General features: G+C 40.6%; 1 protein-coding gene and 1 long non-coding RNA gene across 3 annotated transcripts in view; one reads left to right on the forward strand and one right to left on the reverse strand.

Annotated features, from left to right (window-relative positions):
- Positions 1–3,216, forward strand: part of AIG1 (androgen induced 1) — a 271,524-nt gene extending 268,308 nt beyond the window's left edge. For both annotated transcript variants that reach the window (XM_061428165.1, XM_061428166.1), the window contains one exon: positions 2,542–3,216. Coding sequence is in view for 1 of the 2 variants with exons in the window: in XM_061428166.1 (XP_061284150.1) it covers positions 2,542–2,579 (38 nt within the window). In the remaining variant the exon portion in view is untranslated. The remainder of the gene's footprint in view (positions 1–2,541) is intronic.
- Positions 2,997–27,591, reverse strand: part of LOC133254109 (uncharacterized) — a 28,608-nt gene continuing 4,013 nt past the window's right edge. The window contains exon 4 of the long non-coding RNA XR_009738572.1: positions 2,997–5,441. This is a non-coding gene — a long non-coding RNA (uncharacterized LOC133254109). The remainder of the gene's footprint in view (positions 5,442–27,591) is intronic.

Here is a 27,591-nt window from a genome sequence, read left to right on the forward strand (position 1 = left end):
CATTTCATCTTGTCTCTGTCCCTTTCAATCCAGGCTCATGGTGTTTCTGCTGACACAAAGTTCTCCCATGTAATTTCATGAGGGTCCAAATCATCAGACAGGAGGGTCCCCCACAGGTCTTTCCTGGCTTCTGCTGAAGTGGTAAATTGGATCCATGACTCATATGCCTCATCTCTTTAGCAGATGGTTGTCCAGACACAAGCTTGGCCTTCTCTCACATTCTGAGGTCCTGGGCCTTAGGACTTCTGCATAGGAACTTGAGGGGGGACACAGTACACCCTGAAACAGCTGAAATATTCTGTGCTTAAGCTAAAACTTTCTTTTAATTTCAGTGCATCTGACTGGAGTGACCAGTCTTATTAAAGTCAAATTTTTACGACCAGAAATGAAAATGTCCGAAAGTGAAAGTTTGGGGTGAAGGAAGAGAAAGCAGGCCAAGAGGAGAAAGGAGAGGAGGTCAGAGCAAGGCCCATGGGACAGAAACCTCCACCTTGTCCACCTCGCTCCCCACCAGTTTTCCATCCTGCTCATGTCCCCCACAGGCCCACACAGACCTCCAGGGTTGGTCCCGCTGCCCTCAGGGCCCCTCTCCCAGCCTTGGGGGAACCCCATGTGACTGACTCTCTCAAGGTCAATCAGCTCTTCCGCTCCGCTTCTGACAGAACATCCTGCCTCAGCTTTGTGACAGGTTTCTTTCTGCTGGTTGTGTGGAAATTATACCTCTGCTTCTTCCAAATATTATTTACAGCTGTCTAATTTTTTCCCTCCACCTCAAAGCTGCCAAACTAAAGTAGGTGGGGAGCCATTTTCCCCGTCTGGGTCAATGAACAGCCCCTGTTCTCCACCCCCGCTTTTGAAGATTCCACTGTTGCTGCCAACTCAACCCATCTGCAGGAGAACACTTAGGAGGAAAGAGACTTTGAAAAGAAAAGCAAGCAGTTATTAGCTTCTCCACAGGAGAGGGAGCATGGGACAGAGTCGGGACCCAAATCATGTGCGCTCTTTGAACAGAATCTGTGTTGTGTTTTCCTGCCTTTGCCTTGGTTACCCAACAACAACCAAGCCATCTCCTGCCTTCTCCCCCTCAGCCCTACTCCTCCTCCCTTCACACGTCCTTACTCTTCAACTTGAAGTTTTCCTTAATATGATTTCTGAGAAGTACTTTGGAAAAAGTGTTACAGATCTCTGCCAGTTCCTTAGTCATGAAAACCAAACCTTAAAGACTGTCTCGGGACACCTGTTCTGAGCATGTTACCCGCATTCCGCCGCTACCACCCTGACCACGCGAGCAGGTGGTGCTGGCAGCTGGGGGCCGGAAGAAGGGGCGGGGGTGTCTCTCCTATCGCAAGCCCCACTGTGATCACCCTCCAGGTTTTCTTCTACTGCTTTTCCACTAGTTCGCCCTTCTCTACAGTCATTGTTTACTAATTTATCTCATAAAGATTACTTGAACTCCTACCATGAGACAGACACCGTGTTAGGTGCTCAGGATATAATCAGGAACAAAATAGTGGGCTCTGCCCTCAGAGAACTTGCAACTTTTAAAAGAATACCAGGAACTTGCCTGGTGGTTCAGCAGGTAAGACTCGATACTCCCAATGCAGGGGGCCCAGGTTCTATCCCTGGTCAGGGAACTGGATTCCGCAGGCCATAACTAAAAGATCCTACGTGCCACCACTAAAACCCAGTGCAGCCAAATAAATTAATTTTTTTTTAAAGAATACCAACAAAACCTGCAATAGATGGGATCCTTTTGTTCCAGCAAAAAGGCTCTGAGAATTTGATGTTAAGAGAAAAGTGTTTAAGTAGAAGCAAAAGAGAAAAAGTGGGGAGCATATGCCAGATTTAACTTTAATTTATGAGAATGACCTAAACATGTTCATCTCCAGGAAAATGAAATATCACTAACTATTCATTACAGACAACTGGCGAGGTCTCACCAGTCCGGTACATATGACTCTCTCAGGAAGAAAAACATAGTTCTACCAGGCTTGGGTTGAATAAAGGGAGAACTCGAGTTTAAGTACACGTGGGTCTGGAAATAAATAGTTCTTGTGGCTAATAAGCTCTCTATGAGAGCTTATAAAAATAAAACAAAACAAACCAAAAAAATTATTTGACTTTTGAAAATCCAGAGTCCTTGCCTTGGGAAGAGTCATGAGTAAAATAAAAATAAATGAGGTCTCTTTGAAACTCATCAGCACCACACCTCCTGTTACTAGAAGCTGGTTACAAGGCAGTCCGATTGGGATTTCTGTGCAAACTCAACAAGACAAGAACTAACTTGTGTTCCTCACTCCCAGAGGCCATAAGAGCTGGGTGTGTTACAGAGGTGTTATGTCCCGATTTAGGGGGAAGGAAGGAGAGGGAGGTCACTGAGGAAATTTCTGGAGAAAGTTGTGAACAACTTTCCTTCTTAGCTAGGAGAAAAAAGATGGACATAAAGGGTGGGTGGGGAGAAGTGTGGTGAGATGAGAGTTCTTTTAAACCTGCTCCTGCTGAATCTGATGTCCACATAAAGTGCTTTGCCTGTATTTCTAGGTATGGAAGAAGAGAAAGAGAAACCTAAATTGGAATGAGATCTAAGTCTAAACAGAAGAGCAGAATGGAGCTATGATTGAAGACTCATTATCCCCTGGGCATCACAGATGGAGGAGAGGAAGCTTCAAAGAAAATGGTGGAACCAGCCTCTGCCTCCCTGCCCCAGAGGGAGGGAACACCTTTTATGGAGAAATATGTGTAAGAATAGAATATGGATATTTCCAAAATGACTTCCCCTCAATTGTGTTTTAAAGAATTCTTCCCAAAATCATTATTGATAATAGCATCTTTTTTTTTTTTGACTCTTCTAGTTTTTACAACTGAAATTGGTCATTGGATTTTAATTTTTGCAATTGTAATTCCATTTAATCAAGGAAGAAAAGAATCCTATTGTGTTTCTTGTTGAAAAATATGTGAAAATCAAAGGGGCTGATGTGAAGCAAAAATTTTGTGTATTTATTTTTTTCCTATACTGAGTAACATAAGCGTAAGCCTGGAGGAAATGGGACGGATGTTCCATATTGCAATAATGTGACGACTGTCTTAAACAGGCAATATTAGTAATAATTGCATTGATTTAGTCAAAACCCTGAGTGTATTTGGATCTCATGATTTAATCTTGTGAACATTTCCTAGACGCAAGCTATAACTTTAATAAACAACAAGTAACCCCTAGCCCGATGTCTACATGGTGCATCTCAAAACCCTAGCACACTGGTGTTTCTTTTCTTATTTGTTTCTATTATTAATACTTCACGAAAAATGGGTTTATTGAGCCTCTGCTATGCTTAGTCATCAGTCGTGTCCGACCCTTTGTGACCCTTTGGACTCTAACCCACCATGCTCCTCTGTCCATGGGATTTTCCAGGCAAGAATACTGGAGTGGCTTGCCATTTCCTTCTTCAGGGCATCTTCCCAACCCAGGAACAAACCTGCGTCTCCTGTGTCTCCTGCATTGCAGGAGACTTGGATTCTTCATCCACTGAGCCATCGGGAAAGCTCAAGTTCCTATAATTTTTGTTCGTTTGTTTTAAAAATGTGGATCTTTCTGATAAACCCAAAAAAGAAAAAAGCTAACTCATGAAAAAGAAAGCTAACTTAAGAAATCTTTGACCATAATAATTTTTAAATAATACTCACACCAAATAGAGTATTATAGCAGAAAACACATTAAATCTTAGAGGAATATAAGCAAGGAATGAATAAAAATAAAAGCAAAAATTAAGTAAGGCAGCAAGAAACAAAGTGGAATTGATAAATATATTGATTAATAAATGCAGTATCTCATCTATACAAATAGGATTAAAATATGCAAACTACTGATACGTTAACTGAAAAGAAAGAAACACAAAATACTTGGCAAAACAAGCACGGATGTGAACAAATTTTTAATTATAAAAATATGTTTTAAAGTTCTATGGCAACAAATTCTTAGAACCCATGTAATGTGCAATTTTCAAGGAAAATGGATTCAATAAGAATTAGAAAGCTGTAATGGATTGAAATTCATGAAGGATATCTTTTTAATGTTCAGTTAACTATCTCCAATAAAGGAATTGGGTCCAGAGTATTTTATGAGCAAGTTCTTGAAAACTTTCAAGTAACAATTCTCATGTTTATTATATTGTTCCAAGGTTACAAAATGATGAAACACTTCCCAAATTATTTTTCAAAATTAATAAAACCCTCAAAGCCAACATAGCAAAAGGGAAATTTTTTTTCCTTGCTTTAACAAAAATATCAGCAACATAAACCCAACACTTATAGGAATCATTTTTCAAGACTGAGGTTTATTCTAAAAATTCAAGGATGGGTTAATACTATGATTTTTGTTGAAAAAACATTGTCTCAATAGTACACAAAGAAAAAACTCATATGATTCTCTCCATAGTTGCTCTGAGGCAGTTGAGAAATTTTAGCATTTCTGATAATACCATTAGTAATATAAAAATATTTCATATTATGAGAAGCAATAGTCATCTCAAATTCCCTTTTAAGGTCACAAACCAGATAAAGATGTCTGTGACAGTGTTACTGTTATTTTTCTGAGATGTTTGTGTGAGCTACATCCAGCATCAAAAAAGTTATATTTTGACCTAAAGTGAAAAAGTTTTGTGTTTTTAAAAAACAGTTTATATAACTATAGAATTTATATTATTAACAGAAAGGAAAATTAAATATTGTTTAAAAAGAGGCAGGAAAGGAGGAAAACCACTGGAGGAAATTATTTCTCCAGTTGACTCTTAGAATGAAGAAACCTCAAAGAATGGAATATTTCTCAGGGCTTTCTGGGGCAATTCCTCTGGGACCCTGTTACTACACCTCTTCTCTAACAAATAACACTTTCCTATTATTACCACCAAAGCAACACCTAAAGAAACTGACACCTGTGGGGCTTAAACCTAAAGCTGATACAACTCATTTCTCTGCAGCATGCTGAATGCGCACACCACTTTTAGGTTTGAAATATGATTCGGTGATCAGATTTGCGGTTAAGTTTGGTTTTCCCATGGTGGATCAGTTCCCCAGGCCCTGAACTCTGGCCACACTTCTGGCAGGATGTCCAGGGCTCTCTGTACCAGTACAAAGGATTTGCTAAAACACTCCCACCCAGCCCAGGAGCTGCCAGAGCACCCACGGACCCTCCACAGAAACCCCAGGCTTGCCCTGGAGCAGAGTCCATCAGGATGACTCGACTAGTTGCTCTACTAATCACCAAGTGAAAGAAAAAAATTATTACCTGTGATTTTGCTCCTTGGCTTGGATCCATGGGCTTAACCCCACCAGTGCTCAAAAGGATGTTCATGCTTCACCCTCTTCCCTGTGCGCCTTATAAAGATGAATCTGCCATCCTCGTTCTTGAGGGAGTAGGGAGGAATGATGTGCTTTTAGCTCCACTTCTGAAACAAGAAATAATAATTAATTAATGCAAATCAATAGGTAAACATTTAACAAGAAATTGTACCAAAGATGCACCACAATGAAAAGCTTCTCAAATTATTTTTCAGACTTAATATACCCCTCAAAATAAACCAAAAGAGCACAAAATTTTGCTTATCATAGGTAAAATACTAACAACCTAAATCTAATAATTACTATAGTAAAGTAGTAATTTTTCATGACAAAATGATATATTTTTTTCTCCTGAGGGGCTTTTTAAAAACAAATAAAAATGGAAAGATAGACTAAATTCTGGAAAAGAAGACTTCATTCTTAAAAAAGATTATTTTTTGTCTGAATAATTAATAAGTTCAATGTAACTCCTTTCTAAATTTGACAAAAGTTTTTTTTTTTTTCATTTAGCAGAAGAATAAGTAAAAACTGAAAAACCTTGAAGAGGACGCTTAAAGCATACATGTGCTATTAGAATATATAAAAATGCAATAATTAAAATAGCATGGTATGGCTCAAGAATAGAGAGAAAAATAAAACAGAAAGCAAACCCCAAAACAAATCCTAGTGTGTGTGTGTATGTGTATGTATATATATATATATATACATACACACATTTAGTAAATAATAAAGATAGCATTTCAAAGCAGGAAAGGCATAATAAATAGTTGAAAGGCACTGCAACAAATGAATAACTATTTGGTAAAAAAAAAAAAAAGAGAGAAAGCTAGATTTCTCTCTTAAAAAACACACAGAAAACATAAACACATACAATTTCAGATAAAGTAATGAAATGTAAAAAGTATACAAATATAAGAAAATATAAGAATATTTCATCCTATAATAGAGATGGGGAAATTATGTATATGTTATATATAGTATGTATATTATATGTATAATAATGTATTTGTGTATTTAGGAAATTGATTATTCCATATATATGAGGAAATTGAATATAACATATACATTAAGAAATTGAATCTTCAGATCTCATAGCTGATATACTGTGGGGTAATTGAGAGAATACCAAGATGAGAGCAGGATAATAAGAGCACCATTTCCTTAAATAAGAAGCATGGAGGTGAATTAGGCTGGAATGGGTTTGGTGATGAACTTGACTTTGGATTTTTCTGTATGTAAGTCAGGTGCTAATTTAGTGAAATTGTAGGGACAGCATCTAGATTCCAGAGATTTGAAGAATCATTGACATTAGTGGATGGTAAAGAAGTAGAGCTAGCAATTACAAAATGCCCCCCACCCCCGTTTTTTGTTGTTGTTTGTTTTGTTTTTTGCTACACCCTGAAGCATGGGGGACCTTATGACTAGGGATTGAACCTGTGCCTTCTGCAGTGAAAGTTTGGAGCCCTAACCACTGGACCACTAGGAATTCCCCAGAATGCCGTTTTGAAAGGAGAACTTAGACCTATAGAACAGTCTGCAAGGGGGATACAAATCAATTGCGGATATTCCTGGTGTGTGAATATTAAGGATTGCCTTAGGAGAAAATAAGAGACAAAGGGCCTTGGAAGTGAGTTTGTAGGACAAGGGCAACATTTACGGACTTCTTTTTAGTGGCTTTAATGGCTTCAATTTTTTTCCTCAAAGAGTTGTCTGAAGAGAGGGAGAGAACAGAGAATGGGGTTGGAGTCTATAACATACCCTAAAAGAGTGGCCTAGACTAGGAGAAGGCAATGGCACCCCACTCCAGTCCTCTTGCCTGGAAAATCCCACGGACGGAGGAGCCTGGTGGGCTGCAGTTCATGGGGTCACAAAGAGTCTGACACTTCTGAGCGACTTCACTTTCACTTTTCACTTTCATGCATTGGAGAAGGAAATGGCAACCCACTCCAGTGTTCTTGCCTGGAGAATTCCAAGGACGGGGGAGACTGGTGGGCTGCCGTCTATGGGGTCGCACAGAGTCGGACACGACTGAAGCGACTTAGCAAGCAGCAGACTATAAAAACATAGAAAGCTTTTGAGCCCCTGCTGAGGGCCCCCAAACATCATGACTTGACCTTAATGATAACAAGGACTGTTTGGGAATTTCCTCCAAGGGACCTCAACAGGCCAGGCATCATAAAGAAGTTGAAAGTTTGGTTTAGAAGAGGAGGTATCACAAAAAACAAGCAGGGAAGAGCCAAGAGCATTGGCAAGGATGGTTGGAAGGAGGACCCATGGAGTCTGGAAGGAACTGAGGAGGAGAGAAAGAGCGAGGACCCACTTTGGGACACAGCAAAGTGGCCCAGAAATTGGCAGTCTTGATAAGGTTGGAAGGCAGGGAAATGAGGGCAACAGACAGATAGGAAGTCATGATCATAAACTAAATTTGAATTTAACATTTTACAGGAGCATGAGATCATATGATTTTTTGCTTGTTTAGTTACTATGACATGGTAGTAACATTCTCCAAAGATATCCACATCCTCTAATCACCAGAGTCTTTCAATATCTTACCTTTCACGGCAAAAGGAGCTTTGACATAAAATTAAGCTAAGGATTTTGAGATGTGGGAGATACCCTGGATTATCCAGTGTGTGTGCGCGTGCTAAGTCGCTTCAGTCGTGTCCAAACCTGTGCAACCCTATAGACTGTAGCCCTCCAGGCTCCTCTGTCCATGGAATTCTCCAGGCAAGAATGCTGGAGTGGATTGCTATGCCCTCCTCCATGGGATTTTCCCAACCCAGGAATCAAATCCAGGTCTTCTGCATTCCTGCATTGGCAGGCGGGTTCTTTACCACTACCTGGGAAGCCCATTATCCAGTGAATCTAGTGTAATTACAAAAGTCCTTGTAAGAGGGAGCAGGAGGTTCACAGTGACTGCAAGACATCTGACCACGGATGGTGTCAGAAGTTGGAGTAATGCAAGGAGGGGGCCACAAGCCAGAGATTACAGGTAGCCTCTAGAGTCAGATACGATTGAGTGACTTCACTTTCACTTTTCACTTTCATGCATTGGAGGAGGAAATGGCAACCCACTCCAGTGTTCTTGCCTGGAGAATCCCAGGGGCAGGAGAGCCTGGTGGGCTGCCATCTATGGGGTCGCACAGAGTCGGACACGACTGAAGTGACGCAGCAGCAGCAGCAGCAGCAGAGGTTTGAAAAGGCAAGGAAACAAATTCTTCCCCAGACCCTCCCTACACCTTTATTAGCATCTTTACTTTTAGACTTCTGACCTCCAGAACTGTTAGGTAGTAAATTTAACCCACTAAGTTGTGATAATTTTTTATAACAGCAATAAGAATCATATGTTATCATTAAGCACTTTCATATGTTTTTGTGGGCTAGGCTTGCAATGCTAAACACACACACAGAGCCATAGCCACATGGTAATAGCTAGAACTCATATTTGTGACTTTCTAATCATTGAATGACCAACACTGTTGTCCTTCACTAAGCCAAGCCAATTTCCCAGTGCTGACAAGCCCATCAGAGTCATGCAGACTCTGATTTATTGAAATGGAAGTGCTGAGGAACATTGAAGACATCCCCATGGAAACATCCAAAGACATTTGGACACTTTGCCTCCTCATCAACTAAACAATGAAAATTTTTGAGACAGATGACCCTAATTTCCAGTACAATTCAAAGGATTTTAGAGTAATAACACATGTCTATGTTTGCAACAGGGAGTTTTGCCAGGAAGGAGGTAGCCATCTTATGTCCAAGCTTCACTGAAAATGTACATTTTGAGGCACTTCCCTGGTGGTTCAGTGGTTAAGACTCTGTACTTCCAGTGCAGGGGGTGCAGGTTCTATCCCTTGTTGGGGCATTAAGATCCCACATGCTGCATTGCATGACCAATAGAAAAAAAGAAAGAAAAGAAAATACACCTTTTTAAAAGCTTCAGTCAAATCAATCCATGCAGTAATATTCTTTCAAGGGAATTTTGCATGCATGTGCAATAAAACCCAATGTAAAAGCTTTTAAAATGCTATCTCTGTTTTTATATACATTCACAAGCATATTCATAAGTTTGATAGAATCTTCTCAACATAGACATTTGCAAGAAGGAAATTCATTCATTTTCAAGCAGCACTAAATGTCCTGGGCCCTCAACCCTCTATCCTGCCTGAGCCAGACACCTTATTTCTTAGTCCTATTGAGGTTTAATATTTAATCCCATGCTTTTTGAAATCCAAACAGTCAAAACTTCTCCTCACCCTGCCTTTCCCTGTGGCTGGGGGAGAGTGAAAGGAGCTCTGCTTACATAGCAAATGACATCAGAGCTGGCAAGTCTCTGCTCTGCCTCTTACTCTAACACCAAGGGGCTTAAGTGTTGGCTCCTGCTTTCAGTGGGGATGAAACTGTTCGCCCTTTAGGGAGCTCTGCCTGGGCCCACCCTCGCACAGTTCTCTGTCTCTGCTCCCCTATTCCCCAGCTGACAAGCAGCCCACCCAGAAGTTCTGCTTCTGTCCCGCCCAGCTGCCTCCCATGGCAGCATCCTTCAACACTGGCCAAGCCAAGGAGGGCAGCCCAGGTTGCCCTGCTCCAGCAGCACCAAATGCTCTGACACACCACCCTACCTCCAACCCCGCAGCTCATGCTGAGGGTGGAGGGAACTTGGGAAACACAGATTGCATCAGAAGAGGGAGGAACAAATAGAAGTTTCCCTGCTTCCTGTCTCCCAGATTCTCCAGTAAGGGAAAGAAGAAAAAGACATTTTAATACTCAGGAACCTTCCTTCAGATGACTGATACCCCTGACTACCCAGTGTCCTTTACTGTATAAAGATCAAAGAAGTGGAGTCTAAGAAACTTGATTCTGTTGGAGGCTTTCTGTCAGCAAAGCTCGCAATGTGGGACTGGCATCAAGAAGGCAGTTCTCAAAAGGTGAGACACTTGGCAGGTTTTATCCTGAACCATGGATTCTGGTTGGCATTTCCAGGGAAGCACAAATGTCCTTCATCACCACTTTACCACTCTCTTTATATATATATAAATTTGGAATTTTTATATTACAAAATGGTTTTCCACAGACAGATCCCCTATAACATTGTGGCTGTAAGTGAGTTTTCCATTTAAACTCACTGAGCTTGAGACTCTAATCTTGGCAACAGTTAAGTTATAATTTAGGAGGTTCCTATATTGATTTTGAGAATCTAGTTGAAAGTCCGGGATAAAAGTTTCTGAGAATTGAGCATGGTAGGGATAAGGGGAGAATGTCCAAAAACAGAGTTTGCACTTGTGAGAGAAACTGGCAAACTGCAGCATATATTCTGCACTTTTGTAGGAAATTAAGGCAAAGTTGAAAGAAAGTATCTGTGGGGAATTTCCACTTCCTGCCATGAAGAAGTGATAGCATCTGGAATTATCTCCCCCACAACTGTAAACTAGAAAAGATTGTTAAAATATAATAAAAGTACTGATTTTTGAACGTTGGTCAACAGAGCTGCTGAAGGCTATGATCGCTAAAGAAAGGGAAATTAACTATATGTGCCCTATGATGGCCTTGGCTTTCTGCCTGGAGGCAATTCCCAGATTATAGCACTGGGAGTGGGAATCTCAACCAATGTGCAGCAGTCTCACTAAGCTAAGGAGCCCAGGGTTCAAGGAGACTGAGGTGGCTCGAATTTGTGGAAAGAGTACTGGACATAAGAGAGCTCTGAAAAGAAGGGGCTCGAGGAATCTGCAGAGTTTCCTGGTCTTTGACTGAGTATCAGTCTTCACATGAACACAATGAAGCTCTACAGTTTGAGAAAAAGAACAATTAATGAGGATCTGTAAGCTGATTAGGGGCTTCCCAGGTGGTGCTAGTGGTAAAGAACCCACTTGCCAATGCGGGAGATGCAAGAGACGTGAGTTCAATCCCTGGGTCAGGAAGATTGCCTGAAGGAGGCCATGGTAACCCACTTCAGTATTCTTGCCCAGAGCATCCCATAGACAGAGGATCCTGGCAGGTACAGTCCATAAAGTCACAAAGAGTTGGACTTGACTGAAGCAACTGAGCATACACACACGTAAGCTGAATAAATCCAAGAGCTTGTGTAAGGCCAGGACTAATTCATATTCCCACTAGCCAGAGTAAATAGACCTCATTTGAACAGAAGGGGCTTGAAGGGTCAGGTTGAGTCACAGACCTTGAATACATTTTATTCAAGTCCAACTCTTTAAAAGCATTAAAAGTAACTTCAAAATTATTTAACTCAGAAACTTAACTGCCTGAGAGAAAAAGCACAATGATCTTTAACCAAGAGCAAAACAAACAAAAATCCAGCACTCGAGACAAAATTTATCATAATTATAAATATACTCTATATGTCAAGAAGTCACCCAGAAATTTGACATAACTGGGAGACAAAGGGAAGGTGCAAAAAAAAAAATACAAGCAAAACTTTTACATATGAAAAATATACTGAATGGGATTAACAGAAGATTAGAGAATGTATGAGGAAAAGGATCTGTGAATGTGAAGGCATTGCAATCGAAATTATACATCCTGAAGCACAAAGAATAGGAAGATGGGGGTGGAGGGTAGTGAACACAGTCTCAGTAACTTGTGGAACAATATATAATTGAAGTCTTATCTTTATTTTTTTTTTTTTTTTACAGAAGGCAACAACATGTTTTATTACATTTTAAGTTACAAATGTGCTATGTTTTCATCATAGAAATTTTGAGAAATACAGAGGAACACAAAGAAAAAGGTTTAAAATGAATCATAATCCCACATCTCAGATAAAACCATGATTCAAGTTTTGGTGAACCTTATATCTTTCAAAGTTTTTTCTGAACATACAATAAATATGCTATTTTTTAAATGGATTGTTATAGTACATTGTGTCTTATAACCTGCTTTTTTCAGTCAATAATATATTGTGACTAGTTCCACCATACTGTTTTCAAGTAACAGTTTACCATGTATATTTTAATAGCTGTAAAGTATTTAATGTATGAATACAGCATTGACTGTTTATAAATTAATCCTCTCCTGTTGGACTGAGAAATTGTTTCCAGTTTGGAACTAACATGATGCTACAATGAACACTCCTCTAGCATCACCTTGTCTGCTTCTGTAAACTTTCACAAGTAGAATTTCTGGATAATTGAACATTAAAGAGTTTAAGGGTTTGCTACTCATTCACTCGTACAACAAATATTTATTATATTTATTAAGGGCAAACAGAATCCCAGGCATTCCAGCCTCTTGGGATATAGCTGTGAGCCAGTCAGGTAAGATCTCAGCCCACATATAGCCTATACCCATGGGAGGAGGCAGACAATTTACAAGTGAGAAATTAAGCTCATGAAGTGGTTTCAGAGAGCGATGAACACTTTAAGAAAAACAGAGAAGGTGAGAGTACAGTGACAGACTGGTATTTTAGAGAGCATGGTCAGGAGGTATCCCAGAGGATATTAGATTTGAATGGATCCACCTTCTAGGGGGACTTGTTCCAGGCAGAAACAGCACATAGGAGGATCTGCCAGGTGGACTGAGCTGGGCAGATCTGAGCACTTATGAAGCTGAGGTGGCTGAAGTGGAGTGGGTATCAGGAAGATATGGGGGAGGCAGGCAGAAGTCAGATCATGAGGGCTCTACCTGTGCCAGGAAACCTTTTGCACAATAGGGGGACCTGACTGTGGTGACCTGCTAAGAAAGTCCAGAGAAGGAAATGGCAACCCACTCCAGTATTCTTGCCTGGAGAATCCCAGGGAAAAAAAAGAAGAAAAGAAGAGATGGGGAGGAAGCAGAAAATAATACTTGAATAAATAATAACAAAAATTTTTCCAGTTTTGTTGAAAACTATAATGTCACAAATCTGAGCTCAATAAATCCCTTGCTGAATTAAAAAAAAAAAAGAAAATCACATCAAGAGAAATAATAATCATGTTAATGAAAACACATCATAAACAGAAAATCTTCAAACCATCCATAGAAAAAAGTCAGATTACATAGAAAGATTACATCTAAGAATCACAGATTTCTTCTCACAAACTATGCAAGTCCAAAGAAATGGAAGGACATCATTAAAGTGCTGAGAGAAGATAATTGTCAGCCTAGAGTTACATATCCAGACAGATATATTTCCAAAATTAAGGCAAAATTAAATACATTTTTGAGACAAAAGTTGAAAAAATCTGTCATCAACACGACACTGGCAGTACAGGCAGGAGGCGAGTGATACCAGATGAGAATTTGAGTGTCCACACTGGATGAAAAACATGAAATGCCACAAATTTGTGGTTAAATGTGGTTAAATATCATTTTTCTCATATTATTATCTCTTTAAAAGATAGTGTTTAATCAATATGTTGTGGGTTTAAAGCACACACATATAGCAGTAAAACATATGAAAACTTATAGCACAAGGGATGGGACAAGGAAACTTTGTAAGATTCTTCCATTATTCAGAAATCAGTATAGTGTTTTTGAAGACAAACTCTTATAAATTAAAGATGTAATTTGAAGGCAGCTACTAAAAAAAGGAAATATGGCTAATAAACCCAATTGTGGGGATAAATGTTAGTCATTCAGTTGTGTCCGACTCTTTGCCACCCCATGAACTAAAGCCAACCAGGCTCCTCTGTCCACGAAATTCTCCAGGCAAGAATACTAGAGTGGGTTGCCATTCCCTTCTCCAGGGTATCTTCCCCCAGTAAATTGAACCCAGGTCTCCTGCATTGCAGGCAGATTCTTTACCATCTGAGCCACCAGGGAAGCCCCTTGGGATAAAATGGAATACTGAAAAGCCCAGTTATCAAACTCTTCTGTATCTTGATTGTAGGGATGAATCGTTATATGTATGCAAGTATTAAAACTCATCAAATTCACATTTTCAGAGAATGTAGTTTGTCATACATAAATCATTTCTCAATAGTTAATAAAAATAACCTAATGAAAAGCAAGAAAATGGGAGAAGCATAAAACAGATGAGACAAATAGAAAATCATAAGATTATAGGTTTAAACCCAACCTTTTAATAATTTCATGAATCTAAATATTTCTATAAGAGATAGGAATCTTCTTGCTGAGAAACATGGTAAGACCAAACTATATTCTGCCTACAAGAAATTAATTTTTAAAATAAAGTTACAGGCTAAAAATAAAAGGATTAAAAGATATACCATGCACCACTAGTCATAAGAAAGCTGAAGTAGATTAATAACTGACAAGATAAACTTCATAACAAAGAACACTAACAAGAAAAAAGCAGAACATGTAATGATAAAAGAGCTAATTCATCAAAAAGACATAACAATCCTAAATGTGTGTGCAACTAACAGTTGTTTTAAAATGTAAGGTAAAGCCTCATAGTTTTGAAAAAGAAATTAGCAAATTCATAATTATAGTTGGATGTGTCAATACTCTCATAATTGATAGAATAATTAAATAAGGTATCAGTAAGGATATAGAAGCTTCCCAGGTGTGCTACAGCTAAAATAGTGCTTCGAAGAAAATGCATATCTACAAATAATTATTTTAGGAAAAAAAGTTCTAAAATCAATGTTCTAATATTCTGCCTTGAGGTAAAAGAAGAAATCAAAACAAACCTAAAGTTTAAGACAGAAGGAACTATTAAGAACAAAAAGGAACAAAACAGAAAATGAACAAGCATAGAGAAATTCAAAGAAACTAAAAAATGATTCTTAAATAATTCTTAAATATCAGCAAAATTGATAACCTTCTGGCTAAACTGATCAATAAAATAAAGAAGACAAATATTTACCAGTATTAGGAGTGAAAAGCAGGAAATTTTGCCCTACACTAGAAACATACAGACATTAAAAAGGTAATTAGAGAATATTATGAGCAAATTTATGCCAATAATTTAAATTGAGGTAAAATAGACAAATTTCTTGATAAGCAAAAATTACCAAATGGACTCCAGAAGAAATGGAAAACCTGAATACCCTACAAAAGTTGAATAAATTTAATTCCTGATTCAATTCTCACCAAGATAATTCTAGGCCCAGGAGGCTTTACTTCTTTACTAGAAAATTCTATGAAACATTTAAGAAATAATACCCAATCCCCACTTTCAAGAAGTATCTCACAGAATGGGGGTTGCCGGAAGTGGGGAGTGGAGGATGGAGGAAATGAGTGCAAGTGGTCCCAACTTCCAATTATCAGATAAATCAGACTGGACAATTTAATGTTCCACATTGTAACTGTAGTTAACAATGCTCTATTGTGTGCTTGAAAGACAGTAAATCTTAGAAATTCTTATCACAAGAAAATAAATTGTAACTCTGTGAGGTGATGGATACTAACTTATTGTGCTAATTATTCTGCAGTATATACATACATCATTATGCTATACACCTTGAACTAATATGATGTTATATATCAATTATATATCAATAAAACTGGGAAAAAACATTTCAAGAAGAATAGCAATCCTGTATAAACACTTATAGACCACAGAGGAAGGAGGAACACTTCCTAGCTCGTTCTGGTAGGCCAGCATACCCTGACTTCCAACACTGCCCTTAGATACCAGCAAGCAGGTCTTAGCTCTGGACTCTGAAGCCTCAGGAAGCCCCATACTTTGGGAGGGGAGGGCACTCCTTAAGATTTTCTGAGTCCCCTGGTGTCTGGGATCAGTTGAGTTTAGCAATGACACCCGGGCAGAGTGCCTTGAGCCTGGACCCTCATGAGTCCTGGTCCCACGTTTTTTCTTACCTGACGCTCTACTATTCACCCGGGCTCAATTATATGCCACATTTGCCTATGGGATTCACACCTATAGGGTCAACCCAAGAGCCTGTGGCAAGGTTCCAAGGGCCCGTGGCAAGGTTCCAGGTCCAGGAAGGTGGACTGGCAAGCAGATTGCTCCCCTTGTCTAATACAATATTGCTTTTGAGGGGTCATGAAATATTGGGCCTCCAGAATGAAGCTGATACGATCATTTTTTTCTGGCTGTGCTTGTGACATCTTATTTCCCCAATCAGGGATTGAACCCATGCCCCCTTCATTGGAAGCATGGAGTCTTACCCACCAGACCGCCAGGGATGTCCTTGCTATGCTGATTTTGACTGACTTATGTCAGACACATTGGGCTTCCCAGGAGGCACTAGGATAAAGAACCAGAAACTCTGGTTGGATCCCTGGGTTGGGAAGATCCCCTGGAGAAGGGAATGGCTACCCACTCGGTATTCTTGCCTGGAGAATCCCATGGACAGAGGAGCCTGGTGGGCTATATAGTCCATAAGGTCGCAAAGAGTTGGACACCACAAAAGTGACTTAGCATGCACGTGTGTCAGACACATAGCAAGTTTAGATCTCTGGGCTACTAAGAGTTCACTGCCAACCCTTGGGTTTGAGTCACATATTTGGACCAATGCCTCGACTTTCACCCACCTACATTCTGACAACTGTGTCGTACACGAGTCCAGCCCCTGAAGGAAGCAGGTGTCCTTTCCCTGTCGTGGCAAGAGTGCTTTACCCCTCGCACTCCCCTCTCTGGCCTTGGGGTTGGTCACCCACCCTCTTCTGCAGGCTTCAGATGACATGTCAGGCTGTCCTCTGGGAGTGGTTGTTCCTGCCTCCTGTCTCCTCTGGGAGCTTGAAAATCACTGCTCAGCACACCCATTGCCTTTCTGATTGATTTCTCCCTCTCACCTCTGACTAGTGTGGCCCTGCTGCTGCTGGGGTTTAGTCCTGCCAGATGATCAGGGAACATTCCTTATACAAAAAGGGATGACCTTTCTTGCTTTCCCCACGTCTCTTCCCAGCTAGTGGCAGTGTCTGGAAAACAGCAGTGTGGTCAACACTGGGAAAGATTACATTCTAAAAATGCACTGATTACAGTCTAAAGACTTACATCTAGGCTCTGAAATTCCAAGCCATACATTGAGCACCATCAAAAAAAGAAAGATCATTCACATTTCCCTGCATACTTGGGGTGAGACTTGTGTTTGTGGTCATCATCCACAAAGTATAGTAATAAATGTTATTGTGTCGCATTGGAAGCCAGTATTCAAGGGTGGTAGATGGATAATGTGACATTGTGAGTTAATGGTGTGATCAGCATTAAATAAAAGGTAGTAGTAGAGAATTGCAGAGGTAATTCTGCAAACAGGTTCCAGCTTTATGAGTAATACTAGCATTGCTATTTCATTTCTGGTAGTGAGGTAAGACATAAACCAGAAATGATGCATTTGATAATAAAGAACTGGAAGAAATGATTCCTGGACTTAAATTCGAAGAGCTGGGTAATAGAAAAGAAACTTCCTGTGCACCAACAAGACAATAAACAAATACATGAACATCTCTTTTCTACCTATGCATCACATAGGCTCATGGGTTTTGTAGTAAATTTTTAATCAAATTATTTATATAGACAAAGACCTGGCAAAAAAAAGAATGCCTGGAGCCTCACACAGTCTAGTGAGTAACAAACCAAGTACATCAAACAGAAAAGAAGCCTACAGACAGTGTCCCTCAAGATCTTAAAGATCTCAAAATTCTTAACAGAACATTAACAAATTGAATCCAGCAATTCTAAAAAAGATAATCCATCACAATTAACTGGAGTTTATCTCAGTAATGCAAGGTTTGTTTAGCATTATAAAAAGCCATCAATTCAGCATATTAGCTGAATAGAAGAGAAAATGGCATGATAATCTCAACAGAGGCAGGAAAAGAATTTGACAAAAAGTAAATGTCCATTCATGAAAGTATTCTGTGTCAGGCAAAGGGTTTGTGTGACAGAGCCTCCTGAAACAGAGAAAGCCCTGGTTCTGGAGATAGACTGAATTATGACCATGTACTTACTACACCTTATTCCAGAACTGAGGCTCAGAGAAGACCAGGAACATTCTCGAGAACCCACCCTGAAGCAACTGAGCACATGTGCATGTTCTGGGTCTTTGTTGCTACACAGGCTTTTCTCCAGTTGTGATGAGTGGGAGCTATTCTCTAGTTGCAGTCCACAGGTTTCTCATTGAGGTGGCCTTCTCTTGTTTCGGAGCATGGGCATTAGGGCACACAGGCTTCCGTAATTGCAGGACGTGGGCTCAGTAGCTGTGGCTCCCCGGCTGTAGAGCACAGGTTCAGTAGCTGTGGCGCATGGGCTTAGTTCCTCCGTGGCATGTGGGATCTTCCCTGATCAGGGATTGAACCCGTGTCTCCTGCTTTGGAGGAAGGATTTTTTCCCGCTGAGCCACCAGGGAAGTCCCACATCTTGACATTCTTATTCTTAGTTTCCTGCGTACTTCCATCCTTGTTATCTGGGCTGGAGCAAGAAGTCCCTTACTCAGGGGAAGAAATCCAACCAACAGAAGCAGAAAACATTTGGGTTGTCATCCATAAGGTTCCACTGGTGGGACCAAATCCTAGTCAGGCTCATTTTCAGGCAGATCACTCTTGACAGATGCCCTTTGAAGCTTTGGGGGGTTTTGCAAATAATTGGATTTATTTTTGCAAATAATATCCCAGAGTTAACCTCTTGCTACATCATCTAACTTTCAGAAGAGTTACTTAGGGCACAGAGTGCTCTCTTATTTTAACATCAGTTAAGACTAAGACTAAGAGAAAAGACTGTTTCCCTGCAGGAGAGTTTCAGTGTAAATCCTTTCTCCAGTTCAGCTGTGTCGGGGATGTGAGTGAAAGCTCTGAAACAGGGCAAAGCTGTTCACTTTCCTAAAAATAATTTTTTTTTACCTGCAGTATATTCTTTCTAGCAGTCCAGGGGCAGTTTTTAAATGCTCCACTCTAGCAAGTGGAGATAAAGACGTTATCTCCCTTTCTTGCATTGCCATCCAGAAAGGGAAACTGTTTTACGTACAGTGTGCTTTCTCACTCTTTATTTAGACAAGAAATTCTAAGGGCTTTAAAATAACCTGGGATATGTACATACTCTTTGGTATGCATCAACTATGTAGACATTTAAAATGATGACACAGGAAGAATTATTTGGAAATGGTTGTGATGGATTTCCTCTCCCTTTTCTCTGTCCCTCCTTGGCCCCCATTCTGCACAGGGACCCCCTCCTCCTCCTTCTTCCAGATTTCTGACCATTTGCTAGCCAGGCAATTTCTTAACTCATTATTTCTGCCTATTTATCAGCCTTCAGCCCCTTCTGTTTATTCCTGTCCACACTGCTCCCCTCTCCAACAATTTTCATTCTGTCTCCTTGCTTGAGACAGCAGATTTCATAACCTCCGCTGGGAGTGGTGGGCATTCCCCACCGCTGGAGGGCTTGGTCCCTTTTATCCAGAAAAATGACAGGCGAGGGGGCCTGAGACAAGGGCATGGACGTGGGGAGAACTGGGCTGGAGCTCTGCCAGGCCCCTGCTAACCTGAACAGAGTGCCTTTGTGTCCTCCACCGTGTGGGAATAGAAGAGGAAAGTGTGGGTCCCAGAACACTGGAAGTACTCCTGTTCAATTGTTTGGGGATTGTTAGGCGATTAGCATTTGATTGTTACCACAGACCCCAAACTCTGGATCTCCCCAAGATCCTTCAGCGGTCCCTCATTCTGTTGCTGCCCCCTCCACAGCCCCTTCAGTGAGTGAAAAGGAACAATTGTAACAGACAAGAAAGGGCAGAAAAGCATTCATGGTCTTTTGTGACAAATTCCCGAGTTTACCTTCCTGAGGCTGAAAGAAAACTATTCTATCGGAAACAAAAAGGAAATGAATGGTGAGCTCCAATGGCGCAGAGCCTGGGCTCTCAAGCTGCACAATCGGACAAGCGTGGCTTTGGTTCCCAGCTGGGCCATTGCCTCGCTGAAAAGTGAAAATGTTAGTCGCTCAGTGTCCGACTCTGCGACCCATGGACTGTAGCCCACCAGGCTCCTCTGTCCATGGGATTCTCCAGGCAAGAATACTGGAGTGGGTTGTCATTTCCTCCTCCAGGGGATCTTTCCCCAGGGATCAAACCTGGGTCTCCTACATTGCAGGCAGATTCCTTCCCATCTGAACCTCCAGGGAAGCCCCTAGGGGGCCTCTTTATTCAGCTCTCTAAGCCTCAATGTTCTTAACTGGAGAGTGGAGATAATAATCTACCCTTCCTCACTGAGCTGCTATACAGGAGCAGTGAGACAGTTTTAATGGGCTCAACCTAGCTTATAATAAGGACTCAAGAAGGGAAGACAGTCCTACTCTTCCAATGCAATGTAGAAACTAAAGAACTCATTGGAAGTGGCAGGTATTTGCTGCCCTTCAAGAACTCACAGTCTAATCAAAGAAACAAAAACACAAAGAAAAAAATAAGTAAAAATATAATTGAGAAAAATATTGATGTTATAGACAATGGCCTTTATAAGAGACAAGAGAAATTTGTGAACCCTGCGGAAGGTGCTAAAAAGATGCTATAAAAGACACAGAACGTTTGCTTAACTTTAAGAAATCAAAACTGCCTATGTAAGCCATTCCCATACTGTCTTTACTATCCTTAAAGTTCAGAGATAGTGGAAAACTACAGATGGTTTTGCAGGACAACGACTGTGACTACAATCGAACTTGGCCTGAATCTTAGCCTTCTGCCCTAATAGCTATGGGAATCCTATCAAAGGGAAAATTGGACGAAGCTCCGAGTAAGATCACTGTGACGAGGGCCACAGGGATGTTCTTCAGCCCCCTTATCTTAGACAACTCTCAGGGATAGTTGCTTTTAATCAAAAGATTAATGTTTTTCAGGCCTAGAAAATATTGTGAATTATTTATCGGTAATTTATTCCCTTCATTTTTCTCTGTTCTTCGTGTCTGGAAATCCTGTTATTCAGGTGTTAGACAGTCTGGACTGGCCCTACAATTCATCAATCTTTTCTCTAATCATTTATCTCTTTGCGTTTTTATTTGCTCTGCTTTCTTGGGAATTTCCTCATTCTGTCTTCTAGCCCTTCAATTGAGCTTTTCAAACGTGAACATGTTTTTAATTTCCAAAAGCTCTTTTATGCTTGCTATATGTTTCTATTTTATAACATCCTATTTTTTTATTTTCTAGGTGCACTCTCTTCTCATTTCTTGAGCCTCTTAATGTTTGAAATACATTATCCCTTTTCTATATTGCTTTTGTTGACTACACACTGCATTTGCTGATATTTTTATTTGGGTGCCTCTCTGCCACTTTAGAGCTTTCCCCAGAAGCAAGAGAGTTTTTGGTTGTTCATTCACATTTAAGAGAGAGATGCTAAAAAATCAATTTGGGTCTCTAAGAAGGTGGGAGGGGTTGTCAACCCAACACTTCCCATCAGAGGATTTATCTGGACAGCTTGATGCTCTCCAGTTTCACCATCTGTAGATCTTTCTTTGTTGATTAGATGCCCTGAGAAGAGACTTTCAAACTCCTACCTGAAGGCCTAACTGCGAGTGCTCTGGGAGTCAAATAGGAAGATGAATGGTGGAAGAGGAGTGTGTCAAAAATTGGGATCATAGTTGTGTGTGTGTGTTGTGTATGCATGCATGCAAGTGCACGGTACACAGATAAACTGTTTTAGCCAACCCCATGCACCTCTCCACAATTACCTTATTCAGACTGCTATAGCGAATACCATAGATAGGATGGCTTAATCTGCAAACATTTGTTTCTCATAATTCTGAAAGCTGGGTAGTCTAAGATCAAGGTGCTGGCAGATCCAGCTCTGGAAAGACCCTCCGCCTTCATTTCCTGCCAGCTCCTTCTCCCTCTTTATGTGCCAGGTCTCAAAAAACATTGATTGACTCACTCCCTTTGTCTAGAAAGTTTGAGCAGGAGAGTAACAAGCAGACTTGTGTTTCTGAAAGATGGCCCTTGTTTCAGTGTGGAGACTGAAAAGCAGGAGACCTCTGCTCTGGTAAAGTAATGTGGGGTGTGGGCATGAGAATGAGAGGTGACTGGGAAATGCTTTAAAATAATGCTGTCCAGTAGAACTTTCTGCCATGATGGCAGTATTTTACATTGACACTGTCTCGTGTGGGAGCTACTTGCTATATGTAGATTTTGAGCACTTGAAATACAGCTAGCACAACTAAGGAATTGAATTTCTAATTTTTTTCCAATTTGTGTGTGTGTTAGTTACTCAGTTATGTCCAACTCTTTGCAACCCTATGGATTGTAGCCCATCAGGCTCCTCTGTCCATGGAATTCTCCAGGTAAGAATACTGGAATGGGTTGCCATTTCCTTCTCCTGGGAATCATCCCGACCCAGGGATTGAACCCGGGTCTCCTGCGTTGCAAATTTTTCCAATTTACTTAACTGAAATAGTCGCAGGAGTTTCTTGGAAGTGTAGCTTTAGAAGTAGGACTGTATGTGCATGCTTGCATGAGTGTATACGCATTTAAAAAACATTTTTAAATACCATTATTAAGGTATAATTGGTAAAAAATAAGTAAATTGTATATGTTTAAAGTATACATTTTGATGTTTTGACATTTGCATCTACCTTGAAACCATGACCATAATAAGAAAGTGTGTGCATCCACCCTGTGAAAATTATACATAAAATTAGCACACCTGAAAAACAGATGCTGGGTAAACATGAAAGACACTAGATTGCATCAGCTGTTTCTTTTTCTGCTTCAAGGATAAAAATGCAGAAAAACAAAACTTCACACCTTTTTTTTGTCTTTTTGGTGTTTTACGGTTTTTTCCTTTCCAATTTCAACATTATATAAAGATTCTTACAGCTGAGGTAAAAGTTTTAGAAGGGCTGGGAATAAGAATAGATTCAGATATAGAAATGACCTGGGGCCCAGAAAAGTCAGAGGAAGTCTCTGCACGGGGGTCTCACTGTACCTCCAGAAAGAGCTGTCAATCAACTTGAAACATGTCGTGTGTGAAATTCAGACTACTTTCAAAAAATGATGGCTCAGATGGTAAAGATTCTACCTCCAATGTAGAAGACCTGGGTTCAATCCTTGGGTTAGGAAGATCCCCTGGAGAACGGAATGGCAAGCCAGTCCAGTATTCTTGCCTGGGAAATCCCATGGACAGAGGAGTTTGGTGGGCTGCAGTCCATGGGGTTGCAAAGAGTCAGACATGACTGAGCGACTAACACTCACTCACTCAGGCTTCCACTTGGAAAATCCTATTGTCCCTGGGAATTTCACTTGAGATTAAGATTTTCTCAACAAACTTTCTTGTGGGTTTGTTTCATTGTATAGATTTTTACCGCTTAAATGCTTGCATTACATTGGATTTCTGTCAGGAACATTGTTGTGCTAATCCAGGGAGGTAGGCCATTTTCAAGATCTCAGGGAAAAAGAAGGAAAATGGTTCAAAAAAAGTTAATGGGGGAGCATTTAAAATGTATCAATTTGGGATTTCCCTGGCAGTCCAGTGTTAAGACTCTGAGCTGCCAGTGCAGGGGGCCTGGGTTCGATCCATGGTTGGGGAACCAAGGTCCCACATGCCATCTAGCAGGGCCAAAAAAACCAAAACACCTACCTATCAATATTAAGACATGGTCCTCTCTTGTCTTTGCTCTGAGGCTCACAGAGTGTGTCTGTGGGAGCCCTGAGGCCCCAACTCTGCAGGGTTTCCATGAGGATACTGCATACCGCAGAACACTCTCATCTTCTGAAATATTTTTAAAGCAAATTCTTATTACTCCCCAAAATACTAGTCATGTTGATTTAGGAACTGTCCTTAGAGACTGATATGGGCCACTTTGTTGAATGATAAAAATGAGATAATTCCTTTCATTAAAAAATAAATTTGTGGGAATTTCCTGGCAGTCCAGTGGTTAGGACTTGGAGCTTTCATTGCGGTGCCAGGGTTCAATTCCTGATTAGGGAACTAAATCCTGCAAGTCACACGGCACACAAATAAATAAATAAATTGATTTGTAATAAATCCAGGCATTCTACTTAACATCGATCTTTCATTTTCCTTCACCTCACAAACCCCCTCCAGGCCTGGGGAGACTTAGAGTGCTTCATGCATGCACCCATGGATTTCCTGCACGAAATACTGATGATAATTCTCTCTGTGCCAGGTACTTTTCTAGGAACTGGAGATGCAACATTGAACAACAACAACAAATCCTACTCTCACCCTAGCTGACATGGGTAAGACAGAAAATTAAAAAGCAGCAGCAGTAAATATACGATAGGTAAAGATAAGGACTGTAGGGAAAATAAAAGAGAACAGGTGTTGGAATTGTCAGAGGAGGGGGAGCTGCTATCATATATAATTTTGTCAAGCAATTAATTCACTGAACAGATCTGATCAGATTTCTGCAGTTAGTGGGGGATTTAGCCATGTGGATATATAAGGAAAAGGCTCCAGGGCAAGCTTTTCTGTGGTGTGTCTGGGATTGGCTGGGGTAGAGCAAGCCAGAGATGGGGGAGAAAGAAGAGGGCCAGATGATGTAAGACACAAGAGGTTTTATCACAGAGACCTGGAACCCAGATGAGATCAGAAGTTCTTGGCTGATTGCAGGCAGAGCTGTGATGTTATCTAACATATGTTTTTAATGGACCACTCTGAGGTTGCTGTCATAAGACTAGACTTGACATGGTGTGGGAAGTCCAGTAATGTCCGTGTCCTAATCCTTGGAAACTTTGAATATGCCATATTACATGGCAATAGAGAATTCGGGTTGCAAATGAAACTAATGTTAGTCAGCTGGGGAGAAATAGGTAGATTATCCTGGATTGTCTGGGTGTGCCCCCGTGTGACCACAGGGCTCTCCTTTTAAGTGGAAGAGGGAGACAGGAGAGTCAGAGTCAAGACTGAGGCAACGTCAAAGATGCAACCGTCATTGCTGGCTTTGAAAATGGAAGGGGCTCATGAGTCAAGAAACCCGGGCAACTCAGAAGCTGGAGAGGGCAAGGAGCCTTCCAACACATTTTAGATTTCTCATCTCCAGAAACACGAGATCATTAAAGTTGTATTGTGTGAAGCCACTAAACTTGTGCGAATTTGTTACAGCAGCAATAAGACACTAATAAAGATGGGGTGTGAAGGTGAAAGCAAAGACCGTTTAATCACTGGGCACTTACATGTGCCAGACACTGGGTGAAGCACTGATGATACAAAGATAAAACATATAGTTCCTATCCTCAAAAAGCACACAGATGGAAAGAGATACATACACAAGCAATTACAGAAGAGAGTAAACACGGCATACAGATGCACATGAAAGCCTCACCCCTGACACAAAGAGAAGCTGTCAGTCCTCTTCTTCTCTTTGGAAATTAGGGAAGTTTTTTTTTTTTTTTAATTTTAGTAAAAGTTCTAGATGAATGTTGAGGAAGAAAAGATCTAGACATGCCCAATGGGAGAACAAGCACATGTAAAGTCACAGAGAAATGAAATGGGGTGGAATAGTCCAGCACTGATGGAGAAGGCAATGGCACCCCACTCCAGTACTCTTGCCTGGAAAAATCCCATGGATGGAGGAGCCTGGAAGGCTGCAGTCCTTGGGGTCACTAAGAGTCGGACACGACTGAGTGACTTCACTTTCACTTTTCACTTTCATGCATTGGAGAAGGAAATGGCAACCCACTCCAGTGTTCTTGCCTGGAGAATCCCAGGGACGGGGGAGCCTGGTGGGCTGCCATCTATGGGGTCGCACAGAGTCAGACATGACTGAAGCGACTTAGCAGCAGCAGCAGCAGTCCAGCACTGTAAGTAGTTTGGAGATAATAAATATGGTGGGGCAGTGGGAAAAGAATTGTGAGACATACAGATCATGAAGAGTTTTCCATACTGAGAAATGTAGACAGTGGGATAACTGCAATAATTGCAGGAAATTAATCAGGAAAGATTAATTCTAAGATCATTCCAAGGGCAGTGTGGAGAATATATTGGCTAAGGATGAAGGACAGGATTGGAAAAATAAAGGCTTAAAAGAAGAAAGATCCCAGAGCGGTAGATTCAATAGGACTTGATGATTGACTGGATGTGGGTCTTGGAGGAGAGGGGGTAGTCTAACATTACTCTAGGATTTTGGTTTGGCTGATATATCAGTTAGGACTAGGTTTGGCTATGAGTAATAAAGACAAAAATAGCAAAGTCTAGAGAAAATTGATGCTTAATTTCTTGTGCATAAGTCCAGAAGTTGGCAATGTAGGATTAGAACAGCTCTGCTCCCTGAAGCCCTCAGAGACTCAGGTTCCTTCCGGCACAAAATTCAGTATTTCTGGCGTGTTACCTCAGCTTTGTGGTCCAGGATGGTAGCTCAAGCTCCAGTCATCACATTCACATTTCCAGCAGCAGAATGGAGGAAGGAATACAGAAAATAAAGGCAAAGGAAGGATGCTAGCAATATTTTCAAAAGCTGCCACATGGCACATCAGTTTTCATTTTCCTTTGGCCAAACTTAGCTACAGAGAGATGGGAAAGTAGCCTTTATTCTGAGTGGCATTAGTCAGCTAGAAATATGGATTGTATTTCTATGGAAGGAGGGGAGAGTAGACAGTGGGTGACAAGAACCACTTTGCTCCAGCCGATCTCTGGGGATGCTATCACTGAACCAGACAGAGAGTAAAGAAGGAAGAAATGGAGACCAAGAGAAAGAACTTGGCTTGGGTCATGCTGAGTTTCAAGCATTTTGAGACTATAAAATTGGAGCTGTATAATGGTTGTTAAAGAAAATGGGTCTAAAGACCAGAAGCAAGAAATATGCTAGAGGTGAATATTTGGAAATCATTGTGATTTAGAGTAAAGGTGACTGAGAGGTGTGAGGGAGGTTCAAGAGGGAGAAGACACATGTATACCTATGGCTAATTCATGCTGATATACCACAGAAACCAGCACAATCGTGTGCAGCAATTATCCTCCAATTAAAAATAAATAAATTTTTTAAAAAAGAGTAAAGGTGAGTTTATTCAAATAGAGTCTAAAGAATGTCAGAGGAAAAAGGTCAAGAAGACCTTTGGCAATGTCAATATTTATAGGAAACAGAGGAAAAAGGAGTCAGCAAAGGCACAGAGAGGACCATGAAAAAAGTGATTAATCAAAATCCATAGGAAGAGTGAGTTTCAAAAATGTGGAAAGAATCAGCAGTGTGAAAGCTTAGAAAGGATGATGAAAGGAAGATCAGCTAGAGAAGGAACCGCACAAATTCATAATTAGGAGGCCATCATAAAGACTGGCAAGATGGTTTCGGAGCTGTGATGAAGGGAGAAGCTACACTGCAGAGAGTTAGGAAGCAGATATTTTTTTTAAAGTATAACAACTGTAGACATCTTTCAAAGATGAAAAGTTTAACAAAACAGAAACACCGGGTGATAAGAGAAATTTTACATGGACATGTGTAGAAGATGATTTTATTTAACCTGAACTTCC

Source organism: Bos javanicus, chromosome 9, assembly GCF_032452875.1.
Source record: "Bos javanicus breed banteng chromosome 9, ARS-OSU_banteng_1.0, whole genome shotgun sequence".
Taxonomy (NCBI): Eukaryota; Metazoa; Chordata; class Mammalia; order Artiodactyla; family Bovidae; genus Bos; species Bos javanicus.